At 46.6% G+C, this 21805-nt stretch overlaps 1 protein-coding gene across 2 annotated transcripts in view; it reads right to left on the reverse strand.

Annotated features, from left to right (window-relative positions):
- The window catches only part of LOC137425268 (phospholipase A2, minor isoenzyme), a 75120-nt gene that overhangs the window by 32821 nt on the left and 20494 nt on the right, over nt 1–21805 (reverse strand). Inside the window, exon 1 of one of the 2 annotated variants that reach the window (XM_068113523.2) lies at nt 2035–2259. The exons of the other annotated variant lie outside the window; for it this stretch is intronic. Within the exon in view, the coding sequence (XP_067969624.2) occupies nt 2035–2203 (169 nt within the window). The 5' untranslated portion in view covers nt 2204–2259. Of the gene's footprint in view, nt 1–2034; nt 2260–21805 lie in introns of those variants that run through there. 2 annotated transcript variants of the gene reach the window in all.

The raw sequence follows: 21805 nt of genomic DNA on the forward strand, positions 1-21805 counted from the left end.
TGCTGTCGAAACCATAAAGGCAGATAAGGTGCTTTCCGGAACTGGTGTTGTTTATGTGAATTGGCGTGAAAGTTACTGTCACCATGACTTTTAGGTTGAGGACAATATTATTGGGGTGATGAGGAGAAAGGAGGACATTCATCGCAAAAAAGAGCACTTTTGAGGAGGTGAAACGTGTGTATGCCAAAAGTGTGCAAATAGATGGAGTCTGATTAATTATAGCTGGGGTGGCAATGTTAAACCACTTGGTATAACTCAGCTGCCCGGGACATCCAAACTACCCGGTATATCCAAACCACTGGTCATAACCAAACTACCCAGCTCAACCAACCACCAAGCTCAAACCTTCCTCTTTCCAAGTTTCCAGTTTTTCCTTCCTGAGAATTTGCTGCTGTATCCATTTTGTTCACCCACTGTGTCTACCCTAACCGTCATTCTTCCCCACATATCTTGTTTCTCCAGGTCCTTCCCTATTTTGTCCCTCATCCTTGCTGTTGGTATGTTTCTTCCCTCTTTCCTGTTCCTTTTGTTCTATTACGTCCCTGATCGGTTCTATGTTCTAGACATCTAGCTCCTCTACGAGCCTTGACAATGTATACAAAAAAACAACAACCCACTCACCATAACCAAGTCACCCATCATACCAAACCAACCAACATAACCAAACCAACCATCATAACCAAACCAACCATCATAACCAAACCACCCGGCACATTCAAACCACCCGGCACATCTAAACCACCCGGAACGACCAAACCATCCGGCACATTCAAACCACCCGGCACATTCAAACCACCTGGCACATTCAAACCACCCGGCACATCTAAACCACCGGGAACGACCAAACCATCCGGCACATTCAAACCACCCGGCACATTCAAACCACCTGGCACATTCAAACCACCCGGCACATCTAAACCACCGGGAACGACCAAACCATCCGGCACATTCAAACCACCCGGCACATTCAAACCACCTGGCACATTCAAACCACCCGGCACATCTAAACCACCCGGAACGACCAAACCATCCGGCACATCCAAACCACCGGCACATCTAAACCACCCGGCACATCTAAACCACCCGGAACGACCAAACCATCCGGCACGACCAAACCACCCAGCACGACCAAACCACCCAGCATGACCAAACCACCCGGCAGCTCAGTGTGCGGATGTCGATTCTGGTTCAGGCACATCCAAACCACTCGGCACATCTAAACCACCTGGAACAACCAAACCATCCGGCACGACCAAACCACCCAGCACGACCAAACCACCCAGCATGACCAAACCACCCGGCATGACCAAATCACCCGGCATGACCAAGCCACCCGGCACGACCAAACCACCCAGCACGACCAAACCACCCAGCACGACCAAACCACTCAGCACGACCAAACCACCCAGCATGACCAAACCACCCGGCATGACCAAATCACCCGGCATGACCAAGCCACCCGGCACGACCAAACCACCCGGCACGACCAAACCATCTGGCACGACCAAACCACCCAGCATGACCAAACCACCCAGCACGACAAAACCACCCAGCACGACCAAACCACCCAGCATGACCAAACCACCCAGCATGACCAAACCACCCAGCACTACCAAACCATCCGGCATGACCAAATCATCCAGCACGACCAAACCACCCGGCAGCTCAGTGTGCGACGTCAATTCTGGTTCACTACTCGATGTGCTAATCTTTCTCAGAACCATTCGCTGTTCTGGTGCCTTTTTCTGTTATCCGGACATAACAACCATGTTATATAGAATTTAACTTTTTTGATTAGAACAATTATGTTTATGATTTGCTTCTTGTTGACAATTGTGTGTTCAAAATACTTGCTTTCTGAAGCTGCAAAGCATTAGAACTAAAGGTTAAGAAATATAAAGATGCGCGTACGACGTACGTGTTTTTTTGCTTGTGTGATAAAGATATTAACTCACTAACAGTAACACTTCATTTTGAAGAACAAGTAAATTTCCATTTTGGTGGCTTAAATTGTGCCTAAAGTAATTTTTTTACCGTGGGCCGTTCTTCGGGTTCGTTCTCCCCATTCATGGTCCTCAGTGGCTGGTGCTCCAGGTCCTGGCCATGGGTCGTTCCCCGGGTTTGTTTCTCCCCATTCATGGTCCTCGATGGCTGGTGTTCCGGGTGCCGGCCGTGGGCCGTTCTTCGGGTTCGTTCTCCCCATTCATGGTCCTCAGTGGCTGGTGCTCCAGGTCCTGGCCATGGGTCGTTCCCCGGGTTTGTTTCTCCCCATTCATGGTCCTCAATGGCTGGTGTTCCGGGTGCCGGCCGTGGGCCGTTCTTCGGGTTCGTTCTCCCCATTCATGGTCCTCGGTGGCTGGTGTTCCAGGTCCTGGCCATTGGTCGTTCCCCGGGTTTGTTTCTCCCCATTCATGGTCCTCAATGGCTGGTGTTCCGGGTGCCGGCCGTGGGCCGTTCTTCGGGTTCGTTCTCCCCATTCATGGTCCTCGGTGGCTGGTGCTCCAGGTCCTGGCCATTGGTCGTTCCCCGGGTTTGTTTCTCCCCATTCATGGTCCTCAATGGCTGGTGTTCCGGGTGCCGGCCGTGGGCCGTTCTTCGGGTTCGTTCTCCCCATTCATGGTCCTCGGTGGCTGGTGCTCCAGGTCCTGGCCATTGGTCGTTCCCCGGGTTTGTTTCTCCCCATTCATGGTCCTCAATGGCTGGTGTTCCGGGTGCCGGCCGTGGGCCGTTCTTCGGGTTCGTTCTCCCCATTCATGGTCCTCGGTGGCTGGTGCTCCAGGTCCTGGCCATTGGTCGTTCCCCGGGTTTGTTTCTCCGCATTCATGGTCCTCAATGGCTGGTGTTCCGGGTGCCGGCCGTGGGCCGTTCTTCGGGTTCGTTCTCCCCATTCATGGTCCTCAGGGGCTGGTGCCTGGTGCTCCAGGTCCTGGCCATTGGTCGTTCCCCGGGTTTGTTTCTTCCCATTCATGGTCCTCGGTGGCTGATATTCCGGGTGCCGGCCGTGGACCGTTATTCGGGTTCATATTGTGAATCGATTTGTGTGCCAACTCACAAATCATACCTAGAGAAGCTACCTACAGGTACTTATTGTGAAGCAGAGTGGACATTTGACTGCATTTGTGACTCGTGAAAACATGCTCCAGAATCGCAGATTGCCATATGGTGTCAGTTCTGCGCCAAGTGCATTTCAGAAGACTGTCTCTTCGATTCTGTCGGGCATTGAGGGGGACGGACCCTCAACCTCGTCGATGACGTCATCTATGGGTAAGATAAAACGAAACAAGATCAGTGGCTGGATAAAGTATTGTCACGACTAGCAAAGCAAATGAGGAAAAGTAAATTGCTCACAAATGAGGAAATGTGTACCTTTGCAGTATCAGCAATTGACTTTTTAGGATATCATGTGACAGCCGATGATGTGAACCCAACGCAGGACAACATCGAAGCAGTTAGGACTCTTCCTACTCCATCACACACAAAAGAGCATCCTTCATCTGAACTGCAAACTTTTACCTCAAGTTTGTACCCGACTACGTGGAGATCGCTGAACCTCTTCGAAAACTACTGCGCACGGATGTGCCCTGGGAAAGGACTCGTACCCAGCAGCAGGCGTTTGTCACACTGAAAGAGGTCATGTATCCTCCAGTCCTTGGGCACTTTGATCCGAACACGAAGACTACTATCACGACGGATGTATCAGGTACGGCACTAGGAGCAGTACTTTCACAGTGGATTGTCGGCTGCAAATGTTCTGTATAGCATTTGCATCTCACACACTTTCAGAGACAGTAGGCAAGTTACTCCACATGAGAAGGTGAAGCGTTAGTATGTATCTACGCATGTGGACACTGACACGTGTATCAGTATGGTAGAATGTTTACTCTCCGCACAGACCATCAAGTACCGACAAAACTATTCGCTACGTCGGGGTCTGGCTATTGACCACTTAGAAACTACAGGTGGTCAGACCGTCTCTACCATGAGGACATTGACACAGAGTACGTGTCTAGGTCTCGTAACCAAGTTGCAGACATGCTCAACTGTATAACCACCCAGTAATACAGAACCACCGTTAGAGGCCATTATTCCCCGCAGAGCAGGGGTTGACCTTTTCTGGGCACCGTGGTCCCCTTTTTGAAGCAATGTTTTATGGCCGGATGCCCTTCCTGCCGCCAAACCTGTTAGTCGCCTCTTGCGACACACAGGGAATTACCAGTGAGCTGGGACTCAATTTGCCGACCTCGGAAGGATGACAGGCTGAGTCAACCCCCCTGGTGTTAATTCAGCGATCGACTGGGATTCAAACCCAGGATCCCAGGATCCCAGGATCCCAAGCCGGCACCCTAACCGCTAAGCCAACATATAACCCCAGTAATGAACACCAATAATGAGGTGATCAGCGAAGTCGACACCTTTATAAACACCGTCAATGCAAACGCAACCACAAAATTAGTCTCTCGCAACGAGCTCAAGTGGTAATCTCAACAAGAAGGAGCACTGCAATTCTGCGAAGAGGGTGCAGTTTTCTTCAAACCGAGTTTTCGCCATCGCGTCCCCAACATACACGTCCATAAACTCACGACTTTGCTATCGCGCCACCAATAGAACTCGCAGCAACTGGGTCATCGTAGATACGGCGACCTACTCGGAGATGGCACGAAGTGGAATGCACGACGTCTGGAAACAACCAACCTCCAAGATGGAGAGAACGAGGACAACACTGCCTCTTCTCTCCGCCAAGTCTTCACAATGAGGATCAATCTCAGCATCATGACGAGATCCAGCTAGGCTACGACCTGGCGAACACAGATCTGGTCAGATTCGGAAAAGTCCTCAATACATATGAGACTACCAGTGTATGTAAAGTTAATAAAATCCTAAATATTGTGCAAACAAAAATGCCACAGCTGACAAAGTCGCTAGAGGCATTATGTTTTTTTGTTGTCGGGTTGTCCGTCCAGCTGTCCGTCCGTGCGTGCATCCGTCCGTTCCATGCCTCCGTGATAGGTTTTCATTTCCACGATAACTTAAGAACGGCTGAAGGGATCCAAGTCAAACTTGGTCCAAGTATGCATAATGATGCAAAGTTGAACTGATTAGATTATGGGGTCAAGAGGTCAGAGGTCAGTGATCCTTTTAGGTAGATATTGTGTTACCGGGCTAACTTGTGAACCAGTGATGGGATTTGACCAAACTTGGTACAAATGTATATTGTGATACAAAGATGAACTGATTATATTTCGGCATCAAGAGGTCAAAGGTCAAAGTCTGTAATAGGTTTTTGTTTCCGCGATAACTGAAGAACGGCTGAAGGAAACGAAGGCAAATTTGGTCCAAGTATGCATAATGATGTAAAGATGAACAGATTAGATTATGGGGTCACTGGGTCAAAGGTCTGAGGTCCCGTCAGGTAAAAATTCTGTTACTGCACTAACTTATGAATGGGCCACAATCCGTGGCACTGCTAGAAAACAGATTCCGTGGCAAGTGTTCATTGGTAACTTAAAAAACACCTTTTCCACACAAATTAAGAATGCTGAGTTCAAAAATGAAAAGTTCCCTCAAATTAGTTTTCTGATGAAGGAGCTATTGGCTGGTAACCATGGCAATCAATGATGAAATTAGCATTTCCCCTACTTTTACTAAAATTGGTGTAACTCGACCAAAGATCAACATATGATTACAAATAAGGGTTCATATAGTAAACATGACACGTGCTTTCTTATATATTTAACAGGTTTTTTGGGGGGGTTTTTTGTATACAAGATCGAGGCTCGTGTAAGAGCTAACATTAATGACAAAAAAAACAAACGGACACATAAGGTGTATTATTTCCTGTAATTTTCACATCATTAATTGTTATGAAGTGCGGTGCTATGCGCACGACTTGTTTTGCCAATAAGGGAAGCAACAACGTACGTAACCAAAAGCGTCTTTATTTGAAAGCTCAAACTATAGCACTGCCGTGCTCGGGGCTGTGAGCCCCGTGTATATCCCGAGGCCACGCCTACCCCTCGGGCGTGGCCGACACCCTCTTGGTGCGCGGAATGATGTCATCGCGCCAGCGAGCCATCGTGTCTGCTACACGCGCCCCCCCCCCCAGAATTCCCGCGCACCTGAGCCGGTAGCTGGCGTAGAAAGAGCGCCCGGAATAAAAAATCCGGTGCTTTGTCCCCCAGTAGCGACAGCATGTAGTCCATTCGGACCGATGGTCGCGTGTCGCCGAGTTCGGGAAGGTCCAGGAGGCGGTCGGCCCGTTCGGCCTCACAGAGGACGAACGTGGCGATGAGGCGACGCTTGAGCGCCCCGTACCTGTGGTCGGCCGGTGGGTTCCGCAGGACGGACACGACTCGGGCGGCTGTGCCGGGCCCGAGGGCGGCGATGACGTGGAAATAGCGCATCTCGTCCGCCGTTATGCCTCGAAGCTGGAACTGGGCCTCGGCCTGCATGAACCATACCTCGGCCTGAGCCTCCCAAAACTCAGGGAGTTTCACCGCTACCGTGTTGCTACTTGTCATGGCGCATTCTGTTGGTCAGCGCCGGCTGAACCAGTCAGAGGTCACCAGTGAAGTGCGGTGCTATGCGCACGACTTGTTTTGCCAATAAGGGAAGCAACAACGTACGTAACCAAAAGCGTCTTTATTTGAAAGCTCAAACTATAGCACTGCCGTGCTCCGTGGCACGTGTATATCCCGAGGCCACGCCTACCCCTCGGGCGTGGCCGACACCCTCTTGGTGCGCGGAATGATGTCATCGCGCCAGCGAGCCATCGTGTCTGCCACAGTTAATTAATTAATCTATTTTTATTACTCCCGCCAGGGAGTAATGCATTCACTCGTGTCCGTGTGTGTGTGTGTGTGTGTGTGTGTGTTTGTGTGTTTGTGAACAAGATATCTGGAAAATTTCTGAACGGATTTGGATGAAAGTTGGTGGGATGATTGACCTTGGGATAAGGAAGAATTGATTCGTTTTTGGTGAAGTTTAGGATATTATTCCCGATCCAGGAATTTTTTGAAGGATTTTTTTACCATTGGAAGATAGGGCTCTTTTTTTTTTTAACATTGTCTTCTATGTATTCTATATTTAACATTGTGATATGAAAATAGTTTTCATATTTGTTGTAAATGTAGTTTAAACTCGTGGTTATGCCTTAGAGCGGTGTATTTTTTTTAGCAGCGTCGTCTTCAATGTTCATTTTTTTTTCTTCTAATAAAGACATATTCTGTCATTTTGAAACCACCAAAGTGTGTATTAGGTTTCCCAGTTTCATAAAATGTATCGTTTGATACGTATAATGCTTTAAAAAACAAGTTTTTTTTTTTTTTTTTTTAACTCAGAAGAGATATCAACATTTAGCTCAGCGAATGTCATTCGCGGTGTCAGTATTTGATGAACTTATAAAGACTTAGTTCCAGATTTGTCAATGGCTGAGGTATACTAACAAACGAATAAAACAGATTTGGCAAAATTCCAACTTTTAAAAAAAAGATCGCATATTCACCCAGGGTTGTGATGGCCGAAGAAGAAGAAACCTCGCATGGGCTTCCCAGACCAAATAAATAATTCTGGTTCTGCGATTTTCAGGTTTATTTATCTATATATCTACATATCTGGGCAGTGACTTGTTGTCACTGAACTACTCCCTGAGACTTTTATTTCCGTGGTTGTGAAGTGTTTTTAATAACGTGGTGGTGGTGGTTGTAGTAAGTTCAGGAATCTCCTTTAATCAAGTGGTTTATTAAAGACGATACCAAGCTCGCACAGAGCACACGGCCATCATGACGACTCGCCATTAACCACTGAAGCCACGCCCCCAGACGTCACTACCCAGTACGGAATACCAATCACAACATCTCCCTTTCATTGAAATTATTATGTTTGTATGCAACAAAACACTACTAAACTAAATCAAAATAATAAACACAATCAGACACAACTTGAACCACACATAAATGGGATATGGGGTTTCTGTTATAACTCTTAACCAAAATGTAATTACTGCTCAGTATGATTAGCGAAAACACAGAAAACACAGAATCATTCCAATCAACGCATTGTCTCTGCACCAATATTACAAGGGCTGATTTCTGGTGGTCGTTATTCACTATCACGATATCTCAACGGTTTTCGAATCACACGGCCTGATCTGGTCGAGTACGGAGAGTTGTCCGGCCTTGTTGTCTCAGCACTCTCGTCATCCTTGGAGCTGGAGCAGCCGTTAGTTTCCATTGCTGAAGCGTCGTTGTTGAAATGTACGTGTCGAGCAGTTGGTAGACTTTGATGTGTTGGTTGGGTCGGTTCGTCCTTCCACTTGGCGCCACAATCGGGTGGATGAAGTTCACGCAAGTGTGCCCTGGTTCTTCGAAGACGCGTCCCGTTAGGCGTCTGTACTATATACGAGCGGGGTTCATTACAGCGGGCCACAACTTTCCCTGGGTACCATTGGTGCGTGTCCTTGTTCAGAATCCGAACCCGATGTCCAATAGCCAATTCAGGTAATTGCGGCCCAGCTGTTCTGTTGTATTGTTTCGCCATCCGGTCTCCACGTTCCTTCAATCGTTCCTGAATTTCCTGATGCCTTTGTTGTGCAGGAACCAACAGACGACTTGGTAGGTTGGTGCGTATGGGCCGGTTGAACAGCATTTCGCTTGGACTTGGGAGGTGGGAATCGACAGGTGTGCACCTCAGGTGTTGTAGTGCAATATCTATGTCACTCCCTGATCTAATACACTTTTTGATCATGTTCTTCACTGTTTGAATTTGTCTCTCAACCAATCCATTACTGCGTGGATACCTCGGCGATGTTGTCGTGTGTTTTACATTCCATTTGGTACACATATCACGGTACGGCTTACCCACATATTAATAATAATAATAATACATTTATTTTATATAGCGCTTTTCAAGAAGCCCAAAGGCGCTTTGACAGAGTACAAAAAAAACAAGTGCAAAAAGACAAAAATCAATAGGTAAATAATCAAAGCAAAAGGAAGGAGAAGGAGAAGAGATAGTCAGGGGTTAAATGCTGTGGGTTAAATGTTGAATGCAGTGTTGAACATGTGGGTCTTGAGTGATGTTGTGAATGTGGTGAGTGAGGAGGAGTCTCTGATGGTGTGAGGTAGTGAGTTCCAGAGGGTGGGAGCAGCGATGGAGAAGGCCCTGTCCCCCCAGGATCTGAATTTGGTCCGGATGGGGGGGGGGGGGGGGGGTCAGGAGGTTGGTACCAGCAGAGCGGAGGTTGCGGGTGGGAGTTTGTCTGGAGAGGAGGTCAGTCAGGTAGGATGGGGCCAGGTTATGGAGGGTTTTGTAGGTCAAGAGGAGGATTTTGTACTGGATTCTCTGGGGGATGGGGAGCCAGTGAAGCTTATAAAGGACGGGGGTGATGTGGTCACGGGTCCGGGAAAGGGTGAGTAGACGGGCAGCGGAGTTCTGAATGTATTGGAGTTTATTTGTTGATTATTGAGGGTGAACCATAGAGGAGGCTGTTGCAGTAGTCCAGACGGGAGGTGATGAAGGCGTGGATGAGGGTTTCTGCAGCCGTGGAGGAGAGGGATGGATGGAGACGGGCGATGTTTTTCAGGTGAAAGAAGGTTGTCTTTGTGATCTGTTTAGTGTATTTGTCGAAGGAGAGGGTTTGGTCAAAGATGATGCCAAGATTCCGGATGTGAGGGGAGGTGGATACTGGGAAACCGTCGATGTTGAGGGCAAAGTTATGGGTGGATTTGGTGAGCGTTGTTGGGCCAATTATGATTATTTCAGATTTATCATAGTTATGTTTGAGGAAGTTGATTTGAAGCCAAGATTTTATTTTAGTGATGCAGTTTGTCAGGATAGAGTGGGTGGCGGTGGAGATGGACTTGGTGGAGATGAAAAGCTGGATGTCATCGGCGAAGCAGTGGAATTGGAGACCATGACGGCAGATTAAGTGACCAAGGGGGGACAGGTACAGGATGAAGAGGAGGGGGCCAAGAACTGAACCTTGGGGACACCTTGGGGGAGGGGAGCAGTGGGGGATTTGCAGTTATTGATGGAGATGAACTGGCGTCTGTCAGAGAGGTATGATTTGATCCAAGAGAGGGCAATGCCGGTAATGTTAAAGGTGGTTTCAAGTCGGTTGAGGAGGATGGTGTGATTGATGGTGTCAAAGGCGGCGCTGAGGTCGAGGAGGATGAGAATGTTGAGGTTGCCGGCGTCAGAGGAGAGGAGAAGGTTGTTGGTGATTTTGAGGAGAGCAGTTTCAGTACTGTGGTTGGAGCGGAATCCAGATTGGAATGTTTCATACAGGTTATTGGCAGAGAGGTGATGTTTGAGTTGAGTGGCTACAGCGCGTTCCAAAACTTTTGACAGAAAGGGTAGGTTGGAGATGGGTCTGAAGTTGTTTTGGGTGTCAGGGTTTAGTCCAGGTTTTTACAGAATGGGGGTAACAGCAGCAATTTTGAGGGATGGTGGGACGATGCCTGTAGACAGGGAGGAGTTTATTGTTGCAGTGATAAGTGGAGAGAGAGCAGGAAGGGAGGCCTTGACAAAGCTGGAGGGGATGGGGTCAAGAGTGCAGGTGGCAGTTTTCATTCCTATGAGGAGTTCAGAGAGGTCAGTAGGGGAGACTGGGGAGAACTGAGACAGGGGTTGGCAGGATAAGGGGGGGGAGGTGGTTTGAGGGGGAGCGGGTGCGCTGGTGGTTAAGCTGTTGTAGATGTTGTCAATTTTGCTTTGGAAGAATGAAAGGAAGGAGATGCAGTTGTCTACTGTGAATGACTGGGTGGTGGTGTTCAGGGGGCTGAGGAGTTTGTTTATTGTAGAGAAGAGTGCTTTTGGGTTTCCGGAGCCAGAGTGGATAATTTGAGAGTAGTAGGCGGAGCGGGCGTGGGAGAGGGCATCTTTGTAGTGCTGTAGGTGGTCCTTGTAGGCTTGGGAGTGAATTGTGAGACCTGTTTTATTGCGGAGTCTTTCAAGTTGGCGAGCACGAGTTTTCATCAGGCGGAGTTCAGGGGTAAACCAGGGAGCAGAATGGGTGAAAGAAACTGATTTGGTTTTTATAGGCGCAAGCTGGTCAAGGCAGGAGGAGAGAGTGTGGTTGTAGTAAAATGGCTAAAATGGCTAAAACTATGTACTATGTACAATGACTATGTACTATGTACAATGTACAATGACCCAGTCGGAGAAGCGGCGAGCAAGACAGTAAAGGCCGGAGCGGCAGACGAGGCACATCGGAGTCGGAGTAGTAGTCAGTGAGGTCAGAAGGGGTGTGGAGGTCAACGAAGGGAGAAGTGGACATTTTTTCAGAGAGGGTGGATGAGAATGAGGTCGGTGAAAGAGCGTTTAGCTTACGGAAGTTGATCGTGCGATAATGCCTTGGTGCTGGGGTAGGGATGTTGATGGTCATAGTGATGGCTAAGTGGTCAGAGAGGGTGAGGTCGGAGCCAGAGAGATGGTGCAAAATTAATCCAGTAGAGCATACAAGGTCCAGAATGTGCCCACGGTTATGGGTAGGAAAGTTGACACGTTGAGTGAGGTTAAAGCAGGTGAGTAAATCAGTGAAGTCAGTGGTTATTGTGGAGTCAGTGGAGTCCATGTGGATATTGAAATCACCGAGGAGGAGGATTGAGGGGGAGAGGGAACAGAGATGGGTCAGAAAGTAGGAGAAGTCAGACAGGAATGATGGGTGTGGTTTGGGAGGGCGGTAGACGACAGCCATGACTGACTGCGTGTGACCAGAGAGTTTAAAAGCCAGGTGTTCAAATGATGGAGCAGATGAGATGGAGATGAGGCTGGTCTTGATGTCCCATCGGTGTATTACGGCAATTCCACCACCTCGGCCCTCCGAGCGTAGTTTATTGATGTATGAATATCCATTGGGTGTAGTGAGGTTGAGTGAGAAGTAGTCCAGAGGTTGTTGCCAGGTTTCAGTGAGACAGAGAAAGTCCAGTTTATTATCCAGAATGTAGTCGTTGAGGATGAGGCTTTTGTTGTTGAGGGACCGGGTATTGAACAGGGTGAGCTTCATGTTTGCTTGTATGGTGGGGATGAACTCAGGTGATTTAGCCAGGGTTTGCAGACAGGAGGTGCGATCGTGTGCGTTGCTGTGACCAGGTGCGCTGGGACGATGAGTGGGAGTGCGCTGAGCCGACCAGAGTACGGGAATGAAGTGACCTGTTTGTAAGTAAACAAACTTATGACCAGAGCCTCTATGAATATATCTGGGTCGTCGCAGGTGTCCGTGGTATTTGATTGCAGAGATGCATGATGGGGTGGAGTAAGTGTTGAGCAGAAGTAGCCTTGCAGCGGAGTACCTTAGAGCCATGTCAGGCAGGAGCAAAAGGGACGAGAACAAGGCCAAGGTCGAGGAGGACGAGTAGGCCTTGCCAGTGGAAGCGGCGAGCAAGACAGTAAAGGCCGAAGCGGCAGACGAGGCGCAGGACAGTTCGGGAGCAGGCCTGAGGCAACGGTGGAAGAGCCGGGCAGGCGAAGCCAGGAGCAGAGCCGGGACCGAGCAGAGAGCAGACCAACGGCCAAAAAGCCGCCACGACCACCAGAAAAGCAGACTATGTACAATGACCCAGTCGGAGAAGCGGCGAGCAAGACAGTAAAGGCCGGAGCGGCAGACGAGGCACAGGACAGTTCGGGAGCGGGCCTGAGGCAACAGTGGAAGAGCCGGGCAGGCGAAGCCAGGAGCAGAGCCGGGACCGAGCAGGGAGCAGATCCAATGGCCAAAAAGCCGCCACGACCACCAGAAAAGCAGACTATGTACAATGACCCAGTCGGAGAAGCGGCGAACAAGTAACGCCAGCGTCCTCTCCAGACCGGACCGGAAGCGGGTTCCCGCGGAATGACTGTAAATTGCAAAATATTGAGGTCCATTGTCCGATATGATCTCCAGAGGTGGGCCGAACATATTGAAACATTCAGATGTGACCTTGGCTACTGCACTGCCCGTCGTGTATTCCATTCTCTTCACAACTGGGTACTTGGTGTAATAATCCGTCACCAAGAGGTAGGTCTGCCCGTGTAGCTCACACATATCACTGGCTACCTTTGTCCATGGTACCGCTGGTATCTCATGAGCTATCATAGCCTCACGCCTTTGTTCTGGTTGGTTCTCTTGACATGCCTTACATGTTCTGACAGCTCTCTCAATGTCCAGATATATACTTGGCCAGTAAACACATTCGCGTGCTAGACGTTTTGTCTTTTCGATCCCCATGTGCGCCTCATGGAGCTGGTCGAGGATATCCTTCCGTAGCTGCTCTGGAATTAGTACCTGTCGACCTTTGAAGAGAACACCGTCACAAATACCAATTTCATCACGGTATGGCTAGTACGGACGTAGGTCCACAGGCAGCTCTGTAATCCTAGCAGGCCACCCTCGATGAACAACCTGCTGCAATGCTCGAAAGGTTCTATCAGCCTTTCCACACTCTCCGAGTTGGTCCTGTTTCCTTGAGCTGAAATCGATGAGGTCAAAGCGATGATGATCATCCACATCATCAAGCTCAATACCATCTACACGTGTGTCCAACTGCAGTTCCTGATTGTTCTCTGGGTTCGGTAGCCTCGACAGCGTGTCTGATAGCATCATCTCACGGCCGGCCTTATACTCCAGATCAAAATCGTAGCCTTGGATTTTCACAAGAAGGTACTGAAGCCGTGGAGGGGCGCTTGTAAGCGGTTTGCTGATGATCATGACCAATGGTTTGTGGTCTGTGTATACCTTGAAGTGTTTCCCAAACACATAAGTATGGAACTTCTGTATGCCAGCAACAAGGGCCAGGGTTTCTCGTTCAATGTTTGAATATGCAGACTGAGTGGGTGTCAGAGTACGTGACGCAAAAGCAACAGGCTTGTCATCCTGCAAAAGGCATGCACCCAGTCCCTTCTGTGACGCATCTACTTCCAAAACTGTCTCCTTGTCATGATGATAGTATGTTAGACAGGCGTCTGCATCAACACTCTGTTTCAGTTGCTCAAATGCAAACTGATGGTCTTCCTGCCACATGAATGGCACTCCATTCTTCAGTAAATCTCGGAGGGGTGCCACTTTACCCGCAAAGTGGGGAATATGTGGTGACAGATAGCTCATCAGTCCAATGAATCGGCTCAAGTCTTCCTTATCCTGCGGTGACGGCATCTTCCGGATGTCGCAGATCTTCCCAGGATCAGGTGAGATTCCTTGTTTGCTGTAGATCGAGCCGAAGAAGTTGATACGGTCGGTCTTGATGATACATTTCAAAGAGTTGAAAACCAGACCCTCTCTTCATGCTACTTTCATCAAGTTCAGAAGATTACGATCATGCTCCTCTTCAGTTTGTCCTGATACTGCCACGTCATCGGAGATACCAATACACTCAATACAGCCTGGTGCTTGCTCGAGTATGCGGTCCATGGCTTGCTGGAACAGATCCTGGCTGACACGTAACCCAAAAGGCAATCTCTTGAAGCACCAGTGCCCAAAAGGTGTGCGGAATGTGGTCAAATCCTGGCTTTCCTCATCCAGATGCACAGCCCAATAACCAGCCCGAGCATCTAATTTTGAGAATATTGTGGCGTCAGCAAATTCTGGGTTCAGCTCATCTAATGTCGGTATTTTATGTGGACACCTCTTCAGCCAAGAGTTCAGGCATTTCGGATCGAGACATACTCTTAAGCTCCCATCTTTCTTTACACTATTACAGATGGAAGAGCACCAATCCGTATGATAGTCCACTTTCCTGATGATACCCGGTTTTTCCATTTTCATTAGTTCCTCCTTCAACTTCCCTTTGATGTGAACACTACACTTCCTTGGTGCGTCAATCGATGCCTTTGCATCAGGCTTTAGATGAAGCCTCACTTTTCCTTTAAAATTCCCAATGCAGTCAAACCTGTCCGGGAACAGCCTTTTCAAATCATCCACGGAATTCACCTTGTAGGCCTGTTCCTCATGGCGCATTGGTTTCGGAATCCTTGCTGCTGGAGGTGTAGCCTTCAGCAATGTCCTCCGTTGCCCAGCAATGCTGTTTATGGTGATGATGTTGAGCCGTTCACATGCTGGTAGTCCAAGTACTGCAGGTCCAGGTACTTCAACCACATAGAACCTGTACTTGAACCAATCTGAGTCTTTATATCGACACAAAAGCTTGAGGATTCCATGACACTTGATCTCACTGCCATTGTAAGCAGTGAGCTTGGTCCCACCAAGCGGAGTCAGTTTTGACATCCATTTGTTTCCATACATGTCCTTCACAATACGCGTTGGCAAAGTATTCCCTGACGCACCTGTATCCACTTTCAACTGCAGTTTGTATACACCTTTCATGCCAGGGCATACAACGTTCAACAATGTGTACACTTCATCCCTCGTCTCCTTCATACACAGTGCGGATACCCTGATCACGTGAAACGGCTTGGTGTGTTCATATGCGTCAGTGTCACTTTCGTAACTGTCTTCATCGCCTTCAGTACAATACCCTGACACTTCATTCACCGAGGTCCCATTATTGTTACTTCCCCCGAAGCATACCTCTCAACTTGCTTCTGCTGACTCGACGGCCTCTTCCACCCATTGCAGGACGGCGGCTCCACTCATATCCATCAGCATATCTCGTGCTTCGTTTGGGATTTTCACAACAACGGGCCCAGTGTCCCAGTTCATCACAATACTTACAATAATCATTGTATGCTGGGCAATTCCATGGTGGATGTGATAGTCCACACTTTTTGCACTTTTGTCGATGTGTCATGGCATTCACAGATGATGAAGGCCCTTCCATCTTCTGGATGGCCTGCTTTCCGATTACCATTGCTTCGTACTTGTGTCCCTCACTTAAAACCAGGTCCATGTCGTACCCGACCTCCTGGTCGAGCAGATGCTTTTGAAAACCATCATGTGGAAAACCATCATTTCGTGTTTCGTGGCTGTGAGGTGTTTTTAATTTCATGTTTCGTGGCTGTGAGGTGTTTTTAATTTCGTGTTTCGTGGCTGTGAAGTGTTTTTAATTTCATGTTTCGTGGCTGTGAGGTGTTTTTAATTTCATGTTTCGTGGCTGTGAGGTGTTTTTAATTTCGTGTTTCGTGGCTGTGAGGTGTTTTTAATTTCATGTTTCGTGGCTGTGAGGTGTTTTTAATTTCGTGGCTGTGAGGTGTTTTTAATTTCACGTTTCGTGGCTGTGAGGTGTTTTTAATTTCGTGGCTGTGAGGTGTTTTTAATTTCATGTTTCGTGGCTGTGAGGTGTTTTTAATTTCGTGTTTCGTGGCTGTGAGGTGTTTTTAATTTCATGTTTCGTGGCTGTGAGGTGTTTTTAATTTCGTGCTTCGTGGCTGTGAGGTGTTTTTAATTTCTTGTTTCGTGGCTGTGAAGTGTTTTTAATTTCGTGTTTCGTGGCTGTGAAGTGTTTTTAATTTCTTGTTTCGTGGCTGTGAGGTGTTTTTAATTTCGTGTTTCGTGGCTGTGAGGTGTTTTTAATATCTTGTTTCGTGGCTGTGAAGTGTTTTTAATTTCGTGTTTCGTGGCTGTGAAGTGTTTTTAATTTCATGTTTCGTGGCTGTGAGGTGTTTTTAATTTCGTGTTTCGTGGCTGTGAAGTGTTTTTAATTTTTTGTTTCGTGGCTGTGAGGTGTTTTTAATTTCAAGTTTTGTGGCTGTGAGGTGTTTTTAATTTCGTGTTTTGTGGCTGTGAGGTGTTTTTAATTTCGTGTTTTGTGGCTGTGAGGTGTTTTTTATTTAGTGTTTCGTGGCTGTGAGGTGTTTTTAATTTCGTGTTTCGTGGCTGTGAGGTGTTTTTAATTTTGTGGCTGTGAGGTGTTTTTAATTTCGTGGCTGTGAAGTGTTTTTAATTTTTTGTTTCGTGGCTGTGAGGTGTTTTTAATCTTCTCTCTCTATATATATATATATATATATATATATATATATATACATATATATATATATATATATATATATATATATATATATATATATATATACATATACATATACATATAAATATATATATATATATATATATATATATATATATATATATATATATATATATATATACATATATATATATATATATATATATATATATATATATATATATATATATATATATATATATATATATATATATAATATATATATATATTGTTACGGACAGCGGATAAGATGTTACTGGATTTGCCGAGCGGATGGCAGCCGCGGCCCGAACCTTTTAACAATTACTAACCCGATCCTGAAACGTTGGCCAAATCGTGCCACAGATTTCAATGAGGGAAAAGACAAAGACGACGGATGTGAAGAAGAAGAAGAAGAAGACAAAAAAAAAGGTTTTAAATACGATTATTATTTATTACTATTTACAGGACCCAAAGAAACCAAGGAAGAAGGAAGGATAACAAAATAAAGACAGAAAGAGGGACGGACCAGAAAGACACAGTGAAAATTAGCTTACCTATGCAGTCTTAATTATAACCCCAGGACAAGACACACAAAACAGACTACGAGCAAACTCACACGAATGGGGAAATTGCAGGCAGGAATGGTCGGAATGAGGAATAGCTTGGCGGGAGAGGAAGGTTCAGCGGGGATCGGTCGGGCTGGAAGCGGACAGCCGCCGTCAATCCTCGAGCTGGGATCGCCAAAACCGCCGCGGTTCCAAACTGCACAGCGAAGCTCCTCCGGTGCACCGTGCGCTCTCCAAAGCTGCCCCTTTGAACTCTTTCTTGGCACCTCTGTGCAACTCTCTCTTGGCGCTTCTCACTTGGCACTTGTTCTACTTGGCACTTGTTCTACTTGGCACTTGTTCTACTTGGCACTTGTTCTTCTGCCATATCTCTGACTCTCTTCTGTCTCTGGCACACTTGTTGCAACTGCAACCACCTTCGACTCCTTCTCATCTCGCACTTCTGCCGTATCTCTGACTCTCTTCGGAACCTTGTGTCAAAGGCTTCCGCGCGCGCTTTTTATAACGCCCGCGGGCGATCAAGCCGCCGGCCTCTAGAACACGCCCATCGGTGAGCTCGCCTCGGCCCTGATTTGTCGGCACGGGCCCTCTGGCTCCACCCTTGATGACGATGGGCGGGCACGCCCAGGATTCGGCGGCTCCTCCCCCTTCTTCTCCAAGCCTACCTCGTGGCTAATGGAGTCGCGGTGAAAACCGCCCAGCAGCTGCGGTGAATGCAGTTGGCAGGAAAGGCTTTAGGAATGGGGCTTTGGGAATGAAAATGAATGGGGATCTACCTTATTTCACTTGGTGCAATGGAGAATGTCAACTAGTGGGAACAGAGCCTTAACCTACACAGAATAAGGAAATAAACTACCAACAAGGAGGAAATCTATGATTGGCTAACGTGATTGTTTATGACCTAATTACGGGACGCCCTTTTGACCTTTATACACAACTGGAGGAAGGAGGGCGATATTTTTACAACAATTTACACAACAATAAAAAAAACACAATCCTCATTTCCACAACAATATATATATCTGTGCAGTGTCTGTCTTTTGTTGTCTTGTCTTGTGTTGTCACTGAACTACTCTCTCAAACTTTTGTGAAATCGTACTATTCCAACTTGACCCACGGCGGGAGTATGCGCTCTACTGAGTGGCGTTCTAGTTTTTTTTGTGATATGACATGGTAGTGTTTGTTACAGAAGCATATGATTTGAAAGACAAAGCAGCAAATGCAGCAAGGCAAACTGAAGAAATTGATACCTTACTGATGTCAATTGAGCCATTTGTCGACTTTTGGTGAATTTAACAAAAAAGGTTCACATACACACTTGGAGTTATGCCAGATTGGAATTTGCACATAACTCTGAAACTAAAATAGACCAGATAGAGCATATGAATATATTATCAACTAATAGGAATATGCATACGACCTTTCAATTTAATGCATTTTCAAGGTCATCCAAGGTCACCTGATGTTGCCATTGCCTAATACCCTCTACCAGTAGGTCATATCTGAGTTTAACTCTTAAAAATAAGCCACATACAGCATGTAAATAAAAAAAAACAAATGTACCTAGAGTTCCTGAAAAATGTGTTTTTAAAGCCATTCAATGTCATCCAATGAAATTGAAGAATCACGATGTCTCACGAGCACTAAAAATAGGTGTCCCGGAAACTTGGTATTGCTGTAAGATGTTAAATTCTGTCCAACCTGGGATGGCTTGCTGACACACTTCTGGCAGCATTTCCAGAAAAGGGTGAGATTTAAGGGAAGATAGCACTGCTGGATACAAACTGTGAACCAAGAGTGGACCTTGTTTAGCCTTGCGGCACAAGGGGACAATATTGCGGGGAGTGGAGCCACGGAGCACCTCTTGTTTTTCTTGGTGTGAATGGGTTCACAGGTGGTGTCACTGTCATGACGCTGCACTAAGACACCGGAAGTGTTATGTTCCACCATGTCCTGACAACGTTTCCTCGGTGAAATCATCGTTTTCCCATATTACAGTGGTTGGCACTTTGGATTTGAAGCCTTGAGGAACAATATCCTCCTGTCCAAGCTGTATCGATGCAAGAGCCGCAAAATGTTAAAGGACTTTCAAATGAGACGTGCAGTGGCCAAAACCATTTATCATGGAAACGAGATTTGAGGACCAAGTGAGGTGCCTCAGAGTCATCCCGAGAGTCAAATGCTTCAGAGTTGGCTTCCTACGTTTCGACGAAAGATCCTGAGCGATGGACAGCAGCTTTCGATGATTGTCCTCAGATGTTTGAACAAACCCATTCCGACTGAGTTCACTTGCAGCCCCAGTTAACCAAGCAAAGAGTTGTATAAGGGAGATGGTGCAGAGGCCATCTCAAAATCCACACCAGTTGGAGGCCATTTGTCCATCGTTCCTCTAGTTTCACCTATTAGTGCAGTGCCGTATGTCTCCAAAATGGCTCCCGTGGGCCGTTCATGTTTATTTCCTAATTTCTACTGGAATCTAATCTACGATGACCACTGAATCAAAAAAACATTGGCGCCAATTTTTTCGAACACTTTTTCCCGCCTTTTTGTGCATATGAACTATGACGCCATAGAATACACATAAAAAATGCAAACATTAGCATTTTGGCTGTCATCTACAATGCTATTTTAAATTTTCCTGCTCTCATACATACATTATGGTGTCAATACCTCTGGTTTAATATTTATCACATATAAACTAGGAAAAAAGCATGTCTCAATCATCGTTTTGCTTTTTATTCAAGTATGATATGTCATACCTTTTAAAAGCCTATGGAAAATGTTCATGCTTCCATGTACATAAAGGTATTTCCTTTGCTTTTGTTACTAAAGTCTTGTGCTGGGGTTTTCAATATATCTTCATTATATTCAAGGGGACCTATCAAACCATCATATGCAAATTAGTTATGATGTCATAGTAATATAGTGTTCACCATGCATTTGATGTACGCAATAATGCCATTATACATGAAATGGTTTTAAAACAAGGAAACCAAAAATAAGTACATGGACATATCTGGAGCTGACCGCATGAGCTACGTTTCAAGAACATCATCATCATCGTCACTGTCGTCACCTGCAGTATGTATGTTAACAATTCTGTTCTCACAAGCTACTTCGCAGGTACACATATCTGTGATGCATTTGAGATTGTGCTTCCGACATGAGCAGATCATCGTAGAGCAACTTCCTTTACATCCACATTTGACTAGTTGAAGCACAGCCTGAGGTGCTGGCAAAACTGTTGTTGGTACGGGAAGAAGCCGGTCACCTTCCAGACGCCATCCATGAGAAGTTGGTGGAGGTAGAGTTGAAGATGCAGTGCTGCATTGTTTCCATATCATGGTGACATAATTTGCTCTGTTGATCTTCTGTACTAGGGTGGCCTTTATAGGGGGCAATTTCTCATCTGTGTACTGGCGCTTACTGAAGAGGAACCAACGCATCTCGTTCACAGAAGAGATTGTTGTGCCAGGAACGTAGAGTTGACATACGTAGCGCTCCAATTCACTGACGTCATCTTCCTGTATGCTTGGAGTGTTTCCAAGGTTTCCAAATGCTCTAACAATATCACCATCGGCTTTCTGCAGTGTATTCCAGCAGGAAATTTTTGATTTCCCGCAGAATGTGCCAGTCTGGTCACAACCACTTAAGACGTGGAAGCCAGGGAGTGCAGAAGCTTTCTGACTGCCCAGGGCATCATATATAGGACCTAAATCAATAGTTCGCCGTAGACCACCTGTTCCAACAAGCATCGATGTTGCAGGACACAAGTCCTTGTAGCACCACAAGGCGAGAACTAACACATCTGTATCCGGACTCTGAATGCAGATCGACGTGGCCCCCCTCTGCGAAGCGTCAAGAGCATGAAGTAGCATTCTTGTATCTGCCTCCTCTTGTGTACTGTTCAGATGATCTAATATGAGCTTGTTTGATTTGCATTCCTCACTGAGTGTTGTCACATATATCTTCTCAGATTCCTTGCGATGCTTCAAGATGTGTGATGCTAGATAGAGAGTGAGTCTTTGTTTGTTGTCTTGGTTGTTCAGCAGTTGCTTTAGCGTCACATTTTCAATGATTGCCTCATCGGAGATATTGTAAGCAAGGCTTCTATGATCTCCTAGGCGCAAATTGTGTGTTCTTTCCTTCAGGGAGTTAGGAATGTCATATCGGTCAAAAACGACATGAACTTCATGAAATCCTTGAGATTTGCAATCGAGGACATGCAAAAAGTGATTGGCGAGATCGTAGCAAGTTTTCACCCATGTAGGTTTCCCCATTGACTGGACCACGGCCATTCCATCAATGATTGTGACTCTGCCATGCTGTGTTTGCTCTCCTTGTGCAACAACAAGCTGCTGTTGGTCAGGCAAACGTTCCAAGATA

Source organism: Myxine glutinosa, chromosome 4, assembly GCF_964187855.1.
Source record: "Myxine glutinosa chromosome 4, kmMyxGlut1.1, whole genome shotgun sequence".
Lineage (NCBI taxonomy): Eukaryota > Metazoa > Chordata > Myxini > Myxiniformes > Myxinidae > Myxine > Myxine glutinosa.